The 22,541-nt window shown below is 47.8% G+C and overlaps 1 protein-coding gene across 1 annotated transcript in view; it reads right to left on the reverse strand.

Annotated features, from left to right (window-relative positions):
* The window catches only part of Rptor (regulatory associated protein of MTOR complex 1), a 291,246-nt gene that overhangs the window by 215,270 nt on the left and 53,435 nt on the right, over positions 1-22,541 (reverse strand). The window contains exons 2-3 of the mRNA XM_052197679.1: positions 20,103-20,205; positions 9,297-9,379 (exon numbers count right to left, since the gene is read on the reverse strand). Coding sequence (XP_052053639.1) covers positions 9,297-9,379; positions 20,103-20,205 — 186 coding nt within the window. The remainder of the gene's footprint in view (positions 1-9,296; positions 9,380-20,102; positions 20,206-22,541) is intronic.

Consider the following 22,541-nt stretch of genomic DNA (forward strand, 5'->3'; position numbering starts at 1 on the left):
GGATCATCCACAGATTGATGGGATGGGGAGGGGAGGGGAGGGAAGGGGGAGAGGGAAGGGAGTAAGAGGGGGAGGGGAGGGGAGGAGGAAGGGGAGGGGGAGAGGAGGGGGAAAGGGGGAGGGAAGAGGAGAGGGGGGAGGGGAGTAGGAGGGGAGTAGGAGGGGGAGGGGAGTAGGAGGGGGAGGGGAGGGGAGAAGAGGGGAGGGGAGGGGGAGGGAAGGGGAGAGGGGGAGGGAAGAGGAGAGGGGGGAGGGGAGTAGGAGGGGAGTAGGAGGGGGAGGGGAGTAGGAGGGGGAGGGGAGGGGAGAAGAGGGGAGGGGAGGGGGAGGGAAGGGGAGAGGGGGAGGGGAGAGGGAGGGGAGGGAGAGGGGGAGAGGGGGAGAGGGGGAGAGGGGGGAGAGGGGGAGAGGGGGAGAGGGGGAGAGGGGGAGAGGGGGAGAGGGAGAGAGGGAGAGAGGGAGAGAGGGAGAGAGGGAGAGAGGGAGAGAGGGAGAGAGGGAGAGAGGGAGAGGGAGTGTCAGGATGGGCAAGATAACCAAATGACAGACAGCTGAGGACTGAAGAAGCCAGGGAGGCTGGGAGTATGGCTTAAGAGGTGACCAACCATGTGCAAGGCCTTGGGTTCGATTCCCAACCTACCTAACAGCAAAGGGCAGAAGAAAGCTGTGCCAGTTTTAATGTTCTTGTTCTGAATGCTGATCAAAAAGTAACACACAGCTGTCAAAACGCATCAAGCTGAAAACTCTAGCTCTGCATTTACTACATGTACATGACGTCTAAAAACTACTTGGTGGGAAAACATGTAGAGTAGCATAAAAAAGAGATGAGCTGCCAGGCGGTGGTGGCGCACACCTGTAATCCCAGCACTTGGGAGGCAGAGGCAGGCGAATTTCTGAGTTTGAGGCCAGCCTGGTCTACAGAGTGAGTTCCAGGACAGCCAGGGCTACAGAGAGAAACCCTGTCTCGAAAAAACAAAAAAACAAAAAAACAAAAAAAAAAATAAAAAAAAAAGAGATGAGTTAAATTTTTGAGACATGTGACACATACAAGTGCGAACACAGATTCAATAGGCTTTCTGTGATCAGCAGCCCCAATGTTCTGAATGTGGATTACTGAGCCCTGGTGTGAGTGTTGAGTCTCGGGCCAGACAGGGCACAGACAGATGCCACAGCGTGTTCAACAATACCTCTAATCAGAATGCAAGTGCCCGTCCCACACCCCCCACCATGCTAGAGAACCAGAATTCTATGAGTACCAGTAATAAGCACACAGCTATGAAAACAGGCATTGAGGGCTGTGCCCTTCCCAGAAGCAGCAGCAGAGTCTATAGGGAAATCTAGACAAAACCCAGTTCTCTGAGGAGAAAGTCCCAGGCCTTACTGCCTTATCAAAGGACCTGCACAAGAGACTGCCAGAGAGACAGCTACAAATGTGCATCCTCCTCAGCCCAGGAAGAAGCTGGGCGTCATGAGGGTGAGGAGATGGCTGTGCTGGGGCTTGGCAGAACAAGAGGCATTCTGGGGCTCCACCATCTCCAGCTGAGCAACTACAGAACTGCGTGTCTAGGTGTACTTCCTGGACTCTTGACTCCAAGACACAAAGTCACATGGGTCCCTTGTAGCACCTCCTACCATCCAAAGTTTCTCTTTCTACTCCAAAATGCTATTAATCTCTAATATTCAGGGAATGTCACTGTTACATCTGGCTAGACCAAAGCCAAGAGTGCACATCCTACTCTCCACAGCTGCTAAGCTACGTGCCCTCTCACCAAGGGAAAGACAAAAAAGGCCAGGGCAAATCCTCAGAACCTGATGCACAGCACAGGAGGGAGAAGAGGAGAGTGGTCCCCCTCCTTCTGAGCAGTGATGGGTAGCTGGAACCTATTCTGTGCACCACTCTGAACAGCATGACCGGAAATTATAAACAGATGCGTGTGAACCCTTCCGACCAGCTCCAAGAGCGAGCCTTTGACACAGGGACTGCAAATAATGCCCCTTTCAAGAAGCTGGAGTCCCACAGCACTCTAGTCCCACAGAACACAATGCACTCCGCATGTAAACACAGAATCATCTCCACGACCTACCTTCCTCTAAACTATGTGTAAGCTTTCAAAAGAATGGGTAGTCAGAGATGGTGACTCCTTTGTGCTCTTGTTTGCTAAAATGGCATCTTACGTTTGCAAGTTTAGAGCTGGTTTTTTGATCTAAATTCCATATCCAGAGGGCTGTTGTTAACCCTGTGGCCTTTGGGGACAGGGCAAGACAGGAAGTGCGTGGGCAGCTGACTGATAAGCCCTAAGCTGAAGAGCACCATCAGAATTGCCCCTAACACGCTGCATGGGAAGGCTGTCAGAAGAGGAAAGAGGAGGGAAAACACAGGCTGGAGCGTGATTACGGCCAGAGCACAAACACATGCAAAATGTTGGTCTTGGGGACAGTTGCTAACATCTGGGCAGAAATCAGCTAAGGGAGACTATCACAACACAATGGTTAGCCCCAAGACAGCCACAGGACGAATCTACACCATCTTACAAATTTAATGAGGACAGGGGCAAAGCACATCACACCAGAGTTTCAATCATGTCAGTATGAGTCAGCCAGCTACAATTCCGCCTGTGGCTAGGAGTCCTCATTTGCAGTTTGTCACAGAAACACAAACAGGTGGATGATGCCCAAGCTCTGGCTCCAGAGAACCGAGCTATTTTGGAGAGAGGAGGTTGCCAGCAGAGGAAGCCAGCTAAACCAAGGATGGCACAGTCATGGCATGAGGGGTGACATCGATGCCGTGACAGTGCTGTGTCCAGTTCGGCAGTACTGTCCTATCAAAATGTGATTGCCCCAATCTGAGGTCCACCACTACTAGTCCACGGTTACTCCACAGTGCTCTCAGAGCACCTCTGAACCCTGAGGCTACTCCACAGTGATCTCCCATCACCGCCACTCCAACCTGAGTCCCATTAGCTTCTTTTCAGGTTGTCTATGTGTGACTCTGAAGATCCCAAGTAAGGTAGAGCACAATGACTCACACCATCCCACAGTAAATCCAATAGAGAACACCAGGGTGGGGCACAGAGTAGCAGCACATTCCACTCCACCGTGCTCCTCCCTTAGAGCAGATGCAAGTATGTAGAGCCTTCTGACAACAGGAACTAGGAACAGCCCAGGAAAAAGGCTAGTAGGCCCACAAGCCCCTCCCTCACCAGGGCTCTGAGAGTGCAGGCAGCTGGGAAGGAGAGAGTTCAAGTGGTACTCCAGGCTTGCCCCTCAAGTTTCCCAACAACCCACAGCTAGTCTACTTAAGGAGGGAACATATAGGTCCAGCCCCTGCAACCCATAAATACAGAAGTGCACAAACAATACCTGTGCCTAAACCCCATGGGACAAGCCTGTAACCCAACAGAAAGAAGTGTGTCTGTCCCTGGCCATCTCATCAGCTCTAATTCCTAGAAAGCAGTTCACAAGGCATGTATGCAGTCCAAGTATATAATTCTATCAGAAAGATAGAGATGGCTGCTCTTCAGAGAAGGAATGAGCCCAGGAGCCTTGCTTTGCTGGAGAGAGGGCCCACTCCCCAAGCTTGTCCAGAAAATCTATAAAAACATGTTTCATTTGTCGACTACAAATCCACTGTGACAGATACAAGAATGCACTGCAAAGGAGCTAAGACTTAAAACCTGCTCACTGGAGCCTCAGGACAAAGGCGTGTGTGTGTGTGTGTGTGTGTGTGTGTGTGTGTGAGAGAGAGAGAGAGAGAGAGAGAGAGAGAGAGAGAGAGAGAGAACTCCTACAGTACACAGTGCACTCACAGCAAAAAGCCCGTCCCCTGCCCTGGCCAGCAGGCCCATTCCGTGGTCACCTCAGCTTCCTGCCAGCTGTTCCAAATGCGCCATAGCTCCTTATCTCCCAGTAAAGGCTAACAACTCCCACAGACCTGACCCGGGAGCCACAAGAAGAGCTGGAACCTACCCCAGCAGAGGCATGGTGCCTCCCACTCCCAGCTTTAGGTAAAGGAGACCTACCTGGCCAGTGGCCATCATGTCAGCTACCTCAGCTCCTAACAAGATTGTGCTAAACTGCCAGCACCTCAATCTGTCAGGCAAATTCCAAAAAGCCCAAAAGCCTTTACTCTCCGCTCCCAGTAAAACTTCCTCTTGAGGCTCATCATGAAATAAGGAGGCTTTACTGCTGAATTTTCAACCGAAACCACGGCTGGCATTTTCCCTTCACTATCCTGCAAAACTAAAGTCTATTACCTAAGGGTAATAAGAAAAGTCTTAAATGTAACTAGGAACAGACATCCCACCAGTGCAAACCGATAAACTATCAATCAGCCAGGCAAGGATTTACAGCCCAATACACAGTCTGGCAGCCTCTGGAAATAAAATTACAATGGCGTCTCTAAATTCTTTACTGAAATCTTTACCAAATTCACCTTTATCAAAGTATCTGATTTTGAATAATCACAGGTAGAAAACAAGGAGGAAATGTGGAAGCTGTGGCACAAGCGACGCAATGGGCAGTGTGCCAGGCACCCTGGCTCCTCAGGGTGCAGTCAGTCTGCTGCTCCACCTGCTATGGAGATTAACTCTGTGGTCTGTTCCCACCCACACCAACCTGCAGGCCACGGTGACTTCAGCAAACATGAACGGAATGACCTCGCTGCAGGCTGCCCGACCTCTGTGAGTGGTGCAATAAAGCATACAGAGGAAGAGAAAACTGAATCCAGGGTCTTTCCATCAGAGGTCTCAGAATTTAATAACATCCCCATTGTTTTGTTGCAGATGGCATATCAACCTCTCTTTATTACTGCAGAAGCACAAGAGCTCTGTAGAGGGCAATAAAGTGGGGCATGTTTAGCTTTGCAATGTTTCAAAGGATCCTGATTTACAGTTGGGGACCAGGTACCTTGCACCACACATCTGAGCTGTTCTGTGCAAATTTTCCCGCAGCATGAAGTCTGCACCCACTGAGAGGCTCTCAGGGACACCAGGCCTCCTTATTCTGCCCTCAGCCATATGAGAGTATCTAAGCAGAAAGTGTTCCATACATACCAAGCAAGCTCTTTACAGTGCATCCCCACATGTGGCATTCTCCAGCTAGTCAGAGGCGTACTGGCGACAACTGTTACCTTAGGCTTGTTTCTAAAATGGAGACATCCCACTAATGGTTCATATCAGCAAATTCTGAAGACATTTTTATCATGTGTAAAATGAATGCATCAGTTCAGGCATTCGAGAAGAAATTAGTCATTATTTATGGCTACAGTGTGGCTCCCTGGATATGAGGAAAGATGTTTGACACACAGTTTCTCCATAAGCTGACACTCCACTGTATGTACAAAGCCAATTAGAATCCGTCTCTCTCCTTATACCATCTTTTCTTAAGTATCCTATAATCTTGAAACTATGCTCACCTCAAACTCCTTGCTGTCTCTAACCAATTCCCCCTAACTGGAAGACTGCACCCAACTTTTCCAGTGTGGCTCCTCTACTGCCTCCTCCTATGAGACTCGTAGGATCATTCTGTTTCAGTCATTTAATGCATGTAAATGTGACCTGCCTTAAGTCATAATGCAGCAAAACAGATTTACTCTAGGACAGGGATTTAGATTTTAAAAGAACTCAAGAGATGGCTCAGTGGAAGACCACTGGCTGCTCTTTCAGAGGACTAAGGCTCCATCCCCAGCACCCACATGGCTGCTAACAACCATTTGTAACTCCAAGATTCTGGGAGTCCATCCACTGCCGTCCTCAGGCTTCAGAGGGTGCTACATGCAGGCAAAACAACCATACACAAAAAAATAGTTTAAAGAGAAAAGAAACAAGTTGGGTATGGTGGCACATTCCTTTAATATCAATAATTGGAGGAAGAGGCAAGTGGATCTCTCTGAGTTAGAAGCCAACCTAGTCTACAGAGTGAGTTCCAAGACAGCCAAGGATATAAAAAACAAACAAACAAACAACCCCAGTCAGAATGGCTAAGATGGAAAACTCAGGGAACAGCAAATGCTGGAGAGGATATGGGGGAAAAGGAACACTTCTCCATTGTTGGTTGGATTGCAGGCTGGTAAAAACACTCTGGAAATCAGTTTGGCAATTCCTCAGAAAATTAGATATAGTACTACCAGCTATGCCACTCCTGGGCATATACCCAGAAGGTGCTCCTACATGTAATAAGGACACATGCTCCACTATGTTCATAGCTGCCTTATTTATAATAGCCAGAAACTGGAAAGAACCCAGATGTCCCTCAACAGAGGAATGGATACAGAAACTGTGGTATATATACACAATGGAGTGCTATTCAGCTATTAAAAACAATGAATTTATGAAATTCTTTGGCAACCCAATCACAAAAAGATCACACATAGTATGTACTCACTAACAAGCGGAAGTTAGCTCAAAAGCTCAAACTAAACAAGTTACAATTCACCCAGCACAGGAAGCTCAAAAAGAAGGAGAACTTAAGTAAGGGTGCTTTGGTTCCTCTAAGAAAGGGAATAAAATATTCACAGGAGCAATAAGAGAGACAGTGTGTGGAGCAGGGGCTGAAGTAAAGGACACCCAGAGACTGCCATACGTGGGGATTCACTCTATAAACAGTCAACAAACCCTGACACTACTAAGGACAACAAGAAATGTATACCAAAAGGAGCATGCAATGGTTGTCTCCAGAGGGGCCCTGCCAGAGACTTACAAATACAGAGGCAGATGCTAGCAACCAACTATTGGACTGGGCATGGGGTCCCCAATGGAGGAGCTAGAGGATGGTCCAGAGGAACTGAAGGGGTTTATAGCCCCATAGGAAGAACAATGATTTCGGCCACCCAGATGACCCAAGACTCCTAGGGACTGAACCATCAACCAAGGGGCACACATGGTTCCAGCCAAAAATGTGGCAGAGGAAAGCCTTGTTGGGCATCAGTGACCAAGGAATGGTCCTTGGTCAGGTAAAGGCTGAACAGAAGCCCCAACAAAGGGAAACTGGGGGGGATGGGGGGGACGGGGAGAGAGGGTGTGTGTCGGGTGGAGGGGCATATACGTGGAGGCAGGGGGAGGGAGAAGGGGTTGGGGATCTTTGTGGAGGGAGGAAATTGGGAAAGGTTTTACCATGTCAATGTAAATGAAGATGATATTCAATTTTTAAAAAAAAAAAAGAAAAAGGAAAAAAAAAAACATCTTAAAGCAAAAGGAAAGAGATCCTAGAAGATCCTGAGGATTTGAAAGATTCTGCTCACTGTCTATTAGTGTGCACTAGCTAACACCTAATCCCATGCCAAGCTGTGTGAATAATAACCCAAGACAGACAGACAGACAGACACACACAGAGACGAAATATACATTACTAATGTGCTGAAATCTTAAAGTTAAGCAGGAAGAGCACTTCCCCATGGACTAATTCTCTAAGAGACCAACCATCGGAGGAGCACAGGACTCACTGAGAAAGAACATCAGAAATCTGAAGCAATCTGGTAACTTAGGTTTCTAACCTGAGACAAGTGGCTGCGGTGCCTGTTTTAGATATCAAAGCTGACACTGGCCACCAGGCTCTCTCTACATCCCTTAGTCCCTACCTGCTTCAGGCTGGCATACCCAGACCTCTACTCTGAACCCTCCTGCTCAAAGGTCTGGGCTGTTCTTCCCCATATAATCCAACCATTTTGGTTACCTGACCTTTGTGCCTTTTGAGCCTCCTGAGAGCTGCACCTGGTTTCCCTCTCCCTCTCTCACCCTGCACAGATGGGAATCCACTGTGAACTCTCAGATGTCCCTGCCTCTCCTTCTGCTCTCCCACACCCCTGCCTCTGCCTGTGCCCACTTACCTATAATAAACTTCCCCTACACTGGCCTAGGAATAATCATGTCTCCCTTTCTTTTCCTTTCATTTCTTTTACTCATTCATTTGGTGCCAAAAACTGGGACCAGACTTGTCCTTTCCTTTTCATTTCTTTTTGTTCTTATTCAGTAATACTCTATAAACATAAACATACAAGTGGAAGATCTGAATGTACGTTGTAACCTCAACAACTGAACAAAGATATTTAAAAAAAAAAAAAAAAAAAAAAAAAACTAGCAAAGGCTGGAACAGCTCAGTCAAAAGTATGTCCTCTCCATGCATATCACAGAACCAAGAAATGTCACTCCACGCATACTCCCTCCAGGGCTGGCCCACCAGCTGACACACTGGACACCTGCAAAAACTTTAGAGAAGATATTCTTTCTCTGGGACACCAGCATCTCAACTCCTCGTACCTGAACCTGCCTTCAAAAGAAAGGCCCGAACGTAAAGCACACAAACCCAGAAATCTCCCCAGCACTTAGCAACCTCACCGGCAGATGCTACAGCATAAATTACCTCAGAGCACTGTTCAAGACCTGAGTAAGTGTTTTAGTGTGACTGTTCTCTTACTAGAAGAATGTAAATAAAGTACAAGAGACTCCTATATTCCAGATCAGTGGATAAATGGTTCACAAATCAGCCTCCTGGGTAAGCAAGGGTTAAGTGGTGAGGGTCTAAGCCTTTGCTTCCCTCCTGCTTATATCAAAAGGTGGAAGTCAAAGTCAGACCCTCAGGAGGCACACAGCTGGGGTCACCTGCTTGCTTACCATGCCTGCCTCTTAACACACCTACAAGTGATTCCAGATGTGTGCTTCACACAAGGGTGAATACAAAGGCATTTATTTCAACACCTCAAATTCTAATTTCCCATTAAATTTTACTAAATCACCAAAGCAATTAGTGAGGAAGGTAAAGGAACACGTGCTTCAGGTCGTTGACAAATAGCTAGGAACTCATGGACAATGTGACAGTTAAATCCCACACTGTTTATTTTAAAAATAAAAAGTCTGAGGGAGAAGCAAAGACACATTAATTGGCAGCTGACTCCCTAAAAGGAGCCTCACCTTCTGTGTCAAAGCTAAACTCATAATTGGTGTCTCCCTTTTTGATTGCTGGGTGCTCTTTTCCCACAGCTGACCGATTAAGGCAGAAAAGCTAGATGATGTAGAAAATTCATTGAAAATTCATTTTCTGTGCCAAAATAAAACCTTGATTTAAAAGTACCATAAAGAACATCTTTTCTTTTATATAAGTTTTCTAGGGGAAAGTTACACTAGATAACCAAACCTTGGTGCACTGACTGCACTGGAAAGGCTGACAGTGGCACGTGACAGAGGGCCTGGAGGAGCAGGCTCTGACTGGATGGTTGGAAATGAAGCTAGACTTCTCTCAGGGTTCTCAGGTTCAAACCGCACAACCCATGACTGAGAAAGGAAGGGCAAACCAAGAAGACTTACCCTTGGCTGCCAGTTCTCATACTGCTTCTGTAGATTTGCACCGATGGTTTCCAGAGCTTTCTGAGGACCCATAGACAGAGGATCTGTAAAAGCAACAAAGAGAAAATTCAGTAAACATGCATGCATGTCCCCTTCTGGGAAAGTTCTTGCATGAAGCTTTCTCTTCCACACTGCAAAGTCACCTTTGACAAGACATACATCCTGGTCTCTATTTGATCTGCACTTAACCAGAAGCAGACCTGACAACATACTGAGCTGGCCCCACAATCCAGGAAGGCTGCTCGGGCTTGCTCACTAAAAGGCAGCAGGGCACCACTTCCCTCCAGGCAGCACCAGCCATCTTCCTGCTCTTCGGAGCTGCTGCTGCTCAGACTGTCAGGAAGGCTATGCTTCTACCGGGATTCCATATTACAACTGCAGTCCTCCCGGGTACCCTTCTCATTTGCAGTTGCCCCCTACACACACCACAGTACACAGCAGAGACAGAGGTGCTTCTCAACCCGTCTAATCTTCAACCCCTTAATACAGTTCCTCATGTTGTGGTAACTCCCAACCATAAAATTTTGTTGCTACTTTGTAACTGAACTTTTACTACCTTTACAAATCATAATGTAAATATCAATCTGTGAGGCCCCCAGAGGGGTCTTGACACATCTTAACAAGATGAAAACTGCTCCACTGGGGGCTCAGCAGCAGGGACAGCCTGTCAGCTGCTCACCTTCCACCACTGGCCTCAATCAGGGCGCCCACTAATCCACAGGAAGGGACCAACTGAATGAATATGTTGTGTAGCAGTTTCCATGACAGAGAAACACTGCATATCCCAGGGAAGATTCTCAAGATAGAAGGTAAGCAACTCAAAATAGCTTCCAAGTCCCAGAAACTGACCAGATTCACTGGGTCCCTCCTTCCCCAAGAGTAACCGGTAAAGGCTGCTGAGAGCTGCTCTCAGAGGAGCTGTTAAGGAAACAGACAGCTGGGCCTTTAATCCCAGACTCAAGAGGCAGGGAAGGCCAGCTTGCTGTACAGAATGAGTTCTAGGACAGCCAGGGCTACACATACAGGGGATGCGGGATGGAGGTGGGGGTGCCATGGACTGAGACTAGTCAAACAGCCTGAAAAGAAGAGATCAGCAGAGCAACTTGGAAGAGGCTCGGCCAGCTGAGCTACCTGGGAAGGACACTCAGCTCTTTGAGTCAGTTCAGTGACTGGAAGTAACTCTAGTTAAACTCATTAATTCACCAAGTTGGATTTTGGTGGTTTCCATACTTCGGCTGTCATGGGACTCCCTTATCAGGAATGAGTAGGGATGTATTCTCTCTCTCTCTCTCTCTCTCTCTCTCTCTCTCTCTCTCTCTCTCTCTCTGTGTGTGTGTGTGTGTGTGTGTGTGTGTGTGTACTGCATCTCACAGAAAAGGCAGTCATATAACAGGCTGTGGCTGTCACTTCTGACCTAATAGAAATCCCTGCAGTCAATTAATTTTATTTCCTCCAAAAAAATGCCAATGAGTGGGAGAAGAGCCATGAAGAGAAGAGAACAGAAAGGATCATCTGATGCCATCAGCAGTGTCAAGTGAACTGGGAAGGCAGTGATGAAGGTGGGCATTGGGGTAGAAAAGTAGCTAGTGGGTATCACTGTAAAACTTTTGGCTTCTTTTCCTAGATCTTCAGCATAAACCCTCTGAATTGCACACTTTAAAAAAATAAGATTTATTTATTATATGTAAGTACACTGTAGCCGTCGTGCCTAAGCACCCCTAGCCCAGGATAGCTGAAGCTGTCTGCTGAACCAGTCCACAGTCCTGTACTGCCCATCTGCAACAGCAGGATTTTCTCTCTCCTTTACCAATTGTCACCTACACACACACACACACACACACCTTGATGCACTGCCCCACACCCCGACATTCCTTCCAAAGAACCACTGTTCTTCCTGACAGCACTGCAGGAAGGCTCTGAGAGACTCTCCACCTGTATGGGCTCCTGTATCTGATCCTGATCTGAAATGCAGGGTCACCCATATGGAGAGAAGAAGCCAGCTGAGCCCACTCGACACTCCCACTCAGAGGAGAATCAAGTAAGAAGACATGCTGCCAAGAGCTGTCACGGGCCTGGGAATGCGGACTTCTGGTTCAACGCTGTGCGAAGAGTTTCCTGGGTGCTCTGAGTCTGGGAGTGCCATCGGAGACTGCCCACGTCTTGGATCAGGTGCCGCCTCCTGTGTGCAGCCACCGCAGTAAACACACAAGGGCAGGAGTAGCACACAGAGCTGGAAGCTCTACAAACCCTTGCAGTTCTCTGTGACTTGTGTTAGCAGACACTTAAACACTTGCTAATTGACTTCATTAGTTGAGCACTGCCTACTGCATGGAGTGTAAATCAGAGGGTGCCTTTCAAGGAGTCCGCCATTAATTAGTTGTGTAACCCTGAATGGCTAACTTTTGATTGAGAAAATACATAATAGCAAAGGGGTTACTTTGAAATTAGGGATAGCTCTTGATGACTGTATCTTATTAATCATAATGTCATCCCTCTGTTTATAATTAGTGCAAACACACTGTGAGCCTGTCTGCTGACTGAGCTTCAGAGCAGAGCCTGGCCACAAGGCTCTGGAGAGCTGAGCAGATCCACTCCAGAGTCTGACTAATGGGGCCTTCAGCCCTGGGATGGGACAGATCCTATGGCAAAAGCTACCATCCACAGTTGGCCTTGTTCTCCCCAAGAGCCTCATAACCCACGCGCCTACAGAATGATGCAAATCTGAGAGGCAATACTTTACAGCCTGTTTCAGGGAAGGGGGAGTAGCTGGAATCCCTGACTTAAACACAGTCTTGGGGTTATGTCTACTGGAAAGGAGTAAGGAGGAAACCACAGTGGTCATGCCATCCTCCCTCAAAGCAAAGGGGAACAGGGACACTACCTTAAGCTACCAGCACAACAGGACAGAGAATGCACTATTCTAAACCAAGAGCCCAAAAAGCAGAAGCTCCAACTGCCTCTAGAGTTATGCCACTGCCCAAAGAGCCACTAACCCCACAGCTAGCCCCACTACCTGCCTGGAACTCCAAGCAGCCCAAGCGTGGGACTGTGAAAGGCAGTTTGTGGCCTGGCTGAGTGAAGCTTACTCCAGAGACCCAGTAGAATATTCTACGAGGGACAGAACTGGTGAGCCATGCTCCCAGAAACTCAGGCTCCTGACACCAACTCTCCTGACTCCTCAACTCCATAATCCTGTGGCCTTCAGTCATACGTAAGGACAGACCCCCAGTGTTCTGGCTGGACTTCACTCCCCCAGTCACCTGGCTACAGCCAGATCTTTCCCTCCCTCAGCTACCTGTCAACAGCCAGGTAACCCAGCCCACTATAAAGGGGCTGCCGGGCCCCTCCTAGCTCTCTTGCTTTTCTCTCTTGCCCTTATGCTCTTTTTCTTTTGCCCCCCTTCTCCCTCTCTCCCCATTCTCCTCCCCTCTTTCCACGTGGTCATAGCCAGCTCTCACCCCTCTATCTTTTCTTTCTCTCTTTACTTCTCTTTTTCTTTTTCTACTTCTCTACAATAAAGCTTTGAAACCAAGAGCTGTCTCTTCTTATCAAAACCCGCCATGCTGGAGCAATGGAACAGGCCTCAGCGTCTCCAGCCGCCAGAGAGGACCAAGAACAGCCCTATCTTCTGAGCAAGGACTCCGCCCCCAGCCGGGCAGCCTCCCTTCCGTAGGTACACGGGCACCTGCCATCCCTATATGGGTACCAGTACACAGCCCAGCTCATTTTCCCTACACCCAAGGTCACTGCTCTGCTGTGCAACCACACCTATCTGCCCTTCACCACAGCACTCTCCAAGGGCCAGGCCACTCCAGGTGACCTCTTAATGGCTCTGATCTGGAGTCCCAGGCTCATCTCCCCAGCTAGCAGCAGGCTCTATGCATGTGCTCTGCAATCAAAGCCAGGCCAAGAACACATGCACCCACTGTCTTCAGTTCATCTAAAGAGCCGCTGGGCAGCAGGGGCCAAGTGTGTCCCAAATCATCCTTTGGGATACCAGAATCTCCATGCTTCTGACAGCCAAACTACTACCAGCTAGAACACAGAGACACCCCATCCCTCTTGTTCTGCTAAGCAGCAGCCTCTGCACTCTGCTGTCAGGCAGACAGTCCCCAACAAGCCTGGGGGCACCCCATTTAGTAGACTGATTTTAGTATTACTGCTGCAGCATTTAATGTCAGCCATAAAACCAAACAGCCTCTCCCCGCTTTTCTGAAGAGACAGGAGTTGTTTCCTGAAGGCAAAACAGCATTTTTAAAGCAGAGGAATGAGGGTAAAGGTAGGCAAAGCAAGGGCTTCCCCAGAGCTTACAACTCCTGGGGACCGGCCAACAATGCTTTTACTCCATGACATTCACAGCCCACGTCCCACCATCTGGGACAAGGGACAGAGCCTGTGCCTTCTTACTTTGTCCTCAGAAGCACCACCTCCAGGCAGCCTTAGGATCCTCCCTGGCTCAGGGGCTGCAAACACAAGAAAGGACAAACAAGGGTCCTGGTATATTTTAGGCTCCTGAACCCTGTCTTTGAGATCTGAGCAGTCTCATCCCAGCACAGGCAGTGGCGTCTTCCATTCCTACAAGGCCAGTCACACTCACAGCTTCCAGCAAAGCTCTGGGCCACACTTCTGACATACTAAAGATCTGATTTGTTAGATGGAATAACACCACCGTGCATTCTACCATCAGACATCCTCTAGACTTCAACCCTGAGCACACTCAAAACAGCTAACGAGGCCCGTTTGCTGTATCCCTCCTTCAGTCACACAGGTGAGCACAAGTGGCCCTTGGCCTCCTTCTGTACTGAGAGGAAAGGCGAGGGGGGCGGTTGCTGAAGAAGGGAGAGTACCAGATGATAAATATGTCCCCACAAATTCCTATCATGGAACACAAACCCCAAGCATGATAGTTCCAGGAGGTGGAGCAGGAAGAGACTAAGTAACAAGTACCTCTGATCTACAGAGAGAGTTCCAGGACAGGCAGGACTACACCAGCCAACAGTGTCTTGGGGGGAATTTTTTTTTTTTTTAATTAAGGCGTGGAGTATGGGGGCTGGAAGCAGTCCCTTTGCCCTATCCTATCAAGTGAGGATGTTCAAGGCAACATCTCGGAAGCAAAAACCAGACACACCATCTGCCATCATGTGGCCCTTGAGTTTTACAGTCTACAGAACTGAGAACCATAAATTTCCATTATATACTAATGACATAGTCTCCTGTATTTTGTTATAGCAGCACAAAGTTCTACTTTTAAGTTTTAGGATGCTGGGGTTAGAATTGAGGCATAACAAAAAAGCCCCTGTCAAGGTCTCTGCATGGAGCTGATCCCAGGGTTCCAGTCAATGCCCTTGCAGTCAGTGGCACCATCAACACCTCTCAGGAAGACAGAGATTCTAAGCAGCTGAGCAGGCAGAGTGAAGCTGGGATCTTGGTGAAATCTTGGTTCTTTGACTTGAGGTCACAGCACAAAATGATGACAGCAGACATGGAACACAAGTCTGTAGCCTTCTACATGGTCACAAACATGAAGGTCACTGGATGGCAACTAGTCCTACAGGCAACCTGCTCGGACACTGCAAATCAAGCCTAGGTGCTGTCATTAGCAGCCTCCACCTCGAGTCACCTCACAAGCCGTCATAGTCAGGGTTTCTATTCCTGCACAAACATCATGACCAAGAAGCAAGTTGTGGGGAAAAGGGTTTCTTCAGCTTACACTTTCACACTGCTGTTCATGACTAAAGAAGTCAGGACTAGAACTCAAGCAGGTCAGGAAGCAGGAGCTGATGCAGAGGCCATGGAGGGATGTTTCTTACTGGCTTGCTTCCCCTGGCTTGCTCAGCCTGCTCTCTTATAGAACCCAAGAATACCAGCCCAGGGATGGTACCACCCACAAGAGGCCCTCCCTCCTTGATCACTAATTGAGAAAATGCCCCACAGCTGGATCTCATGGAGGCACTTCCCCAACTGAAACTCCTTTCTCTGTGATAACTCCAGCCTGTGTCAAGCTGACACACAAAACCAGCCAGTACAATTGACCCCTTGTCAACTTGACACACAAACACCACTATTAAGCCTCAACCCTTACTTTCTTATTCATCCCCAAAATTTAAATTACTTTAAAAAGTCCCACAGTCTTTACACATTAAAAGTTCAATCACTTCAAAATGTCCAATATCTTTAAAATTCAAAGTCTTTTAAAAATTCAAAGTCTCTCAACTGTGGGCTCCACTAAAATACTTTCTTCCTTCAAGAGGGAAACACATCAGGGCACAGTCACAACCAAAAGCAAAACTCAAACTCCAATGGTTCAATGTCTGAGATCCAACTCACAATCTTCTGGGCTCCTCCAAGGGCATGGGTCACTTCTCCAGCTCTACCCTTTGTAGCACACAGCTTGTCTTTTAGGTTCCAGCTGCCTGTACTCCACTTCTGCTGCTGCTCTTGGTGGTCATCGCATGGTATGGCATCTCCAAAGCGCTGCTATTTTCCACTGTAATTAGGCTTCACCAATAGCCTCTCATAGGCTCTCTTCGTGGTGACAAGCCTCTGCTCCTATGTATGACCCCTTCAAGTCCTGGGCCATCAATTGCAACTGAGGCTGCACCTTCACCAATGGCCTTCTGTGGCCTCTCACTGTGCCAAGAGCCTCAGCAGCTCTTCGTGACCCCTTCATGCCTTCAAAACCAGAACCATCTGGGTGACTGTTAAACAGTACCAAGTCCAGCCACAGCACAAAATACAACTGTGACTATCTCTGGAACACAGCCTCTGTGCTCTCAGAAAACACTTCCCAGAAGATTTCACCGCAGTGATGCTGGTCTCTTCTTAATCACCGCTAATTTCTTAGCTCCAGCTAGCCAGCATCAATAGTCCCAGTAACACAAAGGTTTGCTTTAGTGATTCTGGTATCTTATTATTCACAGCTGATTCTTCAGCCCCAGCTAACCAAAACCACAGAATCTTCACAATCAAACCATGACCACTGTAAGAGTCTTTAATCTTCCCTCTGAAATTTCACAAGCCAGGCCTCCATCTTCTGCACTGTTCGTAACATTGTCTTCCAAGCTCCTACAGAACTTTCCACAGCTTTTCTAGCTCAAAGTTCCAAAGTCCTTCCACAATCCTCCCCAAAACATGTTCAGGTTGTCACAGGAATACCCCACTACGCTGGTACCAATTTGTCTTAGTCAGGGTTTCTATTCCTGCACGAACATCACCACCAAGAAGCAAGTTGGGAAGGAAAGGGTTTATTCAGCTTACACTTCCACATTGCTGTTCATCACCAAAGGAAGTCAGGACTGGATCTCAAGCAGGTCAGGAAGCAGAAGCTGATGCAGAGGCCATGGAGGGATGTTCCTTACTGGCTTGCTTCCCCTGACTTGCTCAGCCTGCTCTCTTATAGAACCCAAGAATACCAGCCCAGGGATGGTACCACCCATAAGGGGCCCTTCCCCTTGATCACTAATTGAGAAAATGCCTCACAGTTGGATCTCATGGAGGCACTTCCCAAACTGAAACTCCTTTCTCTGTGATAACTCCAGCCTGTGTCAAGTTGACACACAAAACCAGCCAGTACAGGGATCCACTCATGACCTTCTTCTAGGCTCCTCAGAGGATTTGGGTCACTCCTCCAGTTATGCCTTTTGTAGCACATACCTTGTCCTCTAGGTTCCAGCTGCTTGTACTCCACTGCTGCTGCTGTTCTTGGTGGTCATCTCATGGTACTGTCATCTCCAAAACACAGACGTCTTCTGCAGTAACTAGGCTTCACCAATGGCCTCTCCTGGCCTCTCACAGTGGCAAGCCTCAGCTGCTCTTCATGACACCTTCATGCCTTCAAAACCAGTACCACCTGGGTGATTCTTACACTTTACCAAGTACAGCTGCAGCATGAGGTACAATCTTGGCTATCTCTGGAATATAGCTTCTTTGTGCTCTCAGAAAACACTTCCCAGAAGATTTTATCTCAATGATCTTCTTAATCACCACTAATTTCTTAGCTCCAGCTAACCAGCACCAATAGTACCAGTATACAAAGGTTTTGCTTTAGTAGTTCCAGTATCTTGTTAATCACAGCTGATTCTTCAGCCCCAGCTAACCAAAACCACAGCATCTTCACAATCAAAACAGCAATGGCTCTGATAAGAGTCTGTAAGCTTCCCTCTGAAATTCACAAGCCAGGCCTCCATCATTTGCACTGTTCTCAACATTATCTTCCAAGCTCCTACCCAACATCCCACAGAGCTCCTAATACCCCAAAGCTCTTCTAGCCCAAAGTTCCAAAGTCCTTCCACAGTCCTCCTCAAAACAGGGCCAGGTTGTCACAGGAATACCCCATTATGCTGGTACCAATTTCTGCCTTAGTTAGGGTTTTACTGGAAGAAACACCATGACCAAGGCAAGTCTTACAACGGAAAACATTTAACTGGGGCTGGCTTACAGGTTCAAAGGTTCAGTCCATTATCATCAAGGTAGGAACATGGCAACATCCAAGCAGGCATAGTGCAGGAGGAACTGAAAGTTCTACACCTTCATCTGAAGGCTGCTAGCAGAAAACTGGCTTCCAAGCAGCTAGGACCAGGTTATTAAAGCCCACACACACAGTGACACACCTACTCCAACAGGGCCACACCTTCTAAGAGTGCTACTCCTTGGACCAAGCATATACAAACCATCATTGGCTAAGGTGCCTCACAACCCGTACAGCCTCTTGGTCAAGCCTTGTTCATCTGATTACTGTAACCTGCCTTCTCTATTCTCACATTCACCTTTCTCTCCACACTTCCAGAATCCTAATTCTGCTCCCTCCTTCTAGTCACTGTTCATGACAAGCACAAGGTCACTCAAGTCCGAGTCTACACAGCTTTCTCCACCAAGACACAGCTCTCTAGTGGAGGTCAGCCCCACTCTGACGACTTGAGAAGAGCCCTGCCTTATTTAAACTAACCTCGCCTCAGCTGACTGGCTATGCATAAACCCCAAAACGCTGGCTAACAACACTGGACTCAATGGTCCCCAAGCACTTTTTCTTGAGAACAGAGCACACAAAGGATGCCCAAGTGCTAACAATCAAGTGTCAACTCTGGGCCAAACACCATGACAAACAATAGACAGGGTAAATGACATCCACACCACCTAACACGGCTTGCTGAGCATGGCAGAAATACAGCAGCTCTCTTCCGCAATCCTCCACCAGGCTTTGGGGACCCTAGGAGCAGGGTTGAAACCTCCAAATGTTGGGGGCTTGCCATCGGGAGCTGTGCTCGGGGCAGATGTGCTGCAGAGGACGGGCAGTCTCCAGGTTCCTCCTCTCAAGAGCAAGCTGTGATCTCCTCTCAGAAGAGACTCCTTGTGGTGATCCTAACACTGTAGAGTTCCCAAGCCACTCACTAAATCAGGAAAGTGCTCCCTGCTCTTTTTGCAACTTTGGAAGCCTCTTTTTCAAAATAAAGTGTGGAATAATGGACACCAAGCATCAGCTGAAGCCAGTCGTTCACGCTGTTTTTCCTTATCCCAGGCTACCACATCACAAGAGCCCAGACCAGGCTCCAGTCTCAGTAAAATCCAAACACAAAGTTCTCAATTTCAGAAAAGCAGATGTCCTTCTGAATGGATTAGCCAGTCGTGGTGGTGCCCACCTGTGATCCAACAACACTCAGGAGATGGAGGCAGGGGATCAAGCCTTTACTACATAAAAATGCCTATCTTCAAATGAAAACTCTTGCTGGGCAGTGTTGGTGCACACCTTTAATCACAGCACTTGGGAGGCAGAGGCAGGTGGATTTCTGAGTCGAGGCCAGCCTGGTCTACAGAGTGAGTTCCAGGACAGCCAGGGCTACACAGAGAAGCCCTGTGGGGGGGGGGGGTAGAAAAAGAAAACTTTTATAGAGACCAAGAGTGAAATGGTGACATAAATGCTCCTAGAGGAGATTGTGTCGTCAGTGCTATGTGTACCCTAGGAAATGTCAACACGGGAATTTTATTGCACATATGAGTCAATGCCCACCCCTCCCAGTTTATTAAAGACAATGCACATGACTGACCTAGAACTTAACGAGACAGAGTCCAGAATGGCCCCAAACTAACCGGGATACACCTGCCTCTGCCTCTCGAATGATGGAGCTAAAGGAGTCCCCCACCAAGCAGCTCTAGTTTTTTAAAATGAACAGTTTCCTTCCGTTATACAGGCTTCCCGACTCCACCATGCACTCACAGGACTGCTTAGGCAAGCTCCTCATTTGTATCTCATGTTCCTCTGCTTCAGGAACCAGGCAGGGGCTAGTAAGATGGCTCAGCGGGTAAGCAGACAGACACAATTGCCACCTAGCCTGACGAGGCCACACAGGGTGACTCTCACAGGTCATACTCTGGCTTCCACATGTGCATTGCTGTGGGGCTTTGGTGAGGATTAAATGGCCAAATTACCTGCAAACTACTACAAGCTATCCTCAGTACACAGCAAGTGTGAATACGGCCACAATCATCTATAACATATACCATTAGCTTTTTGCAAGACAGCTCGATTTACTTTCTCTATAAATATTATTATGCACAAATGAGTCATTCAATTTTTCAAAAGTGTTCATTGCTAGCATTATACACCACATATAGGCACAAGCCATACACTAACATTTTAAATTAAAAAAGTTCAGAAATCAATTGTCATTTTATTAATTTCCCTTGTAAATGTTCTCTATTACAAAATAAAGGTTAACTTATCTAAAACAGCAGTTTCCATGACAGGTGCCCATGGGAGGGGCTGGCACTTACCGATCCAGCATTCCAATCGAGCACAGGGTGTGGTCTTCACCACATCTGGAGGATCCACACCCACATTCAGGCAGAGGACCAAGGCCACACTAACTGTCTTCATCTGGAAGCACAACAGAAATAGTATTTCAGCATGGACTTCAGATATATCCCCAGAACGCTGGGCTCCTCCTGCACTGCCCTACCCAATCAGCCACTCTGGCAGCACTGTTCCTATACCCCAAGTCAGCCGACCTCTGAGGCCAGGGCAGAGGAATAAAAGCGAGACATGCAGGAGCTTCCTTACAAATGAATCACTGATCAAAAGACTATCTTAAAGTGCTCAGCACACAGTTCTTATCTGCATCTAACTGTGAGTGGGGGACAAGAGACTTAGTTCTTATTAGTGTAGCTGAATACTCTGTGGGGCATACACACCATATTCATTCAGATTCACACTCCTCCTTGTTCGCTGGTTTGTCTTTTTAATTACTTCTCACATTATCCATGTTACACCACTTTACTGTGTTTTCTCTACTTGTGATTGCTGTCTGAGTACCTTCAGTGTTTTGTTTTGTTTTGTTTTTGTCTTTTGTTTTTTGAGACAGAATCTCTCTGTGTAGTCCTGGCTGTCCTAGAACTCACAGAGACCAACCTGACTCTGAGTGCTGGAATTAAAGGTATACCCACCATACCTGGTATGTTCTGCTTTCTGAAAGAGCACCTGATACACCTCCTCCCACCTTCCTTTTCCACAAACCCAACTTTAAGAAGCAGCCCCACCCAGCCAGCAAATCTTGGCCACATCCTTCATCTGCTCACATGAAGTGTGCCATCAACTGTTCATAGGTGCGAGGAATACCCCGGGAAGCCAAGAGATAAAGATCCTGCACCGAGCACAGTACAACACATACCTGCAATCCCACCACTACAGAAGGGCTGAGAATTTGAGCCTGGGCTACAGTGAGACCCTGTCTTAAAAAAATAAGTTGGGTGGGAGAGGGACACATTCAGACTGAGTCTTAGCCCTCCTCATCCCCCACCATCCTTGGCGGCACCAGCACCCTACCCTTAACAGACCCCAAGCCACTTTGCATCCTAGTTGAAAAGTCTGCACTTCAAAGCACCGACTGTCACTGGGCTCCATCACGCCAGCATGTATGCATAAGAACAGATGGGCCAACCTGCCTGGATGTATGCAGGCTGCATATCAGAGCCGTGCTTCACACAAGTCAAAGCTCAGCTCTTCAAGGGGCAGAGCCACACTCTGTCACCTGACATCGTCCACCTCCAAGCCTTGGTCCTCTCTACCTGGGGCATCCCAATTCCTGCTAGCACACACCATTTCCAGTCTCACCTACTCTCTTAACTTTGTCCTTGGGTCTCAGGGACTCCCTGTGTGCCCCTCACTGCATGGCATCAAAGCGGAGCTCAGCTCTCCCTGCTGAACAGACTGGCAAAGACCAGGCTAGTGGGTGAGCACACATCATCCTAGCATTAAATCTCTGTCCCACATTTAACCTGTTAGTTTATCATAGTACTTTGACAAATTGGTACTAGATGAGAATTCTTCCCCCTCAAAAAATAGCCACTTGTTGTAATTCCATCCAATACTCTCCTTGACCTCACACATCCCCAGGACCCTTGAGTAGTTAAGTCTGCCAAGAGAAAAATGACCCAGTGACAAGCACAGCATAGCACACTCCTCAGGAGACAAGCTCATGTGCCTTATCTTCGTCCTTTGCTTAGCTGTGACAACACAGCTGCCGCGGTCCATTCGGAAGGCTCATTCTGGCTCACAGTCTGAGGTGCAGGCCACCCTGCCGGCAGAAGCATGAGGCAGCTGCACACTGCATCTATCAGAACGCAGAGAAACGAATGAAGTCCAGCACCCAGCTTCCTCTCTTTATCCAGTCTAGGAAACCATCCCAGGGATTGTGCTGCCCACAAAGGATATGCCCTCACTCCTCAGTTAAACAGTTTAGGAAACATCTTCACAGACACACCCCATGCAGGTGCGTTTCCACAGTGATTCTAAATCCATTTAAGTTGACCAGGAAGACTAACCACTGCACCTTACATAATAACCAAAGACCTGGTTTTCTTCAAATACTATTACATAGCTACTTAATGCTCACCTGTTTCCCAAATGAATCACTTACTCGCTTATTTTTTATGTGTATAGATGTTGTGGCTGTGTGTATGTACTGAACTGCCTGTGTGCAATGGCCAAGGAGGCAGAAAGGGACTAGATCTCCTAACCCTGGAGATACAGGCAGTCCTTAGCCAGCACGTCGGTGCTGGGACTCTAACCTGAGTCCTCTGAAACAGCAGCCAATGCTCTAATCAGCGGTCCAGCTCCAGCTCCTTAGTCACTGTTTAAGTCCCACTGGACTGCATTGATATTCCAATCAAAGTTAACAAGAAGCAACCTTTTCACACACGCTCCTCTCACAGACA

The sequence above is a fragment of the Apodemus sylvaticus genome, chromosome 10 (assembly GCF_947179515.1).
Source record: "Apodemus sylvaticus chromosome 10, mApoSyl1.1, whole genome shotgun sequence".
Lineage (NCBI taxonomy): Eukaryota > Metazoa > Chordata > Mammalia > Rodentia > Muridae > Apodemus > Apodemus sylvaticus.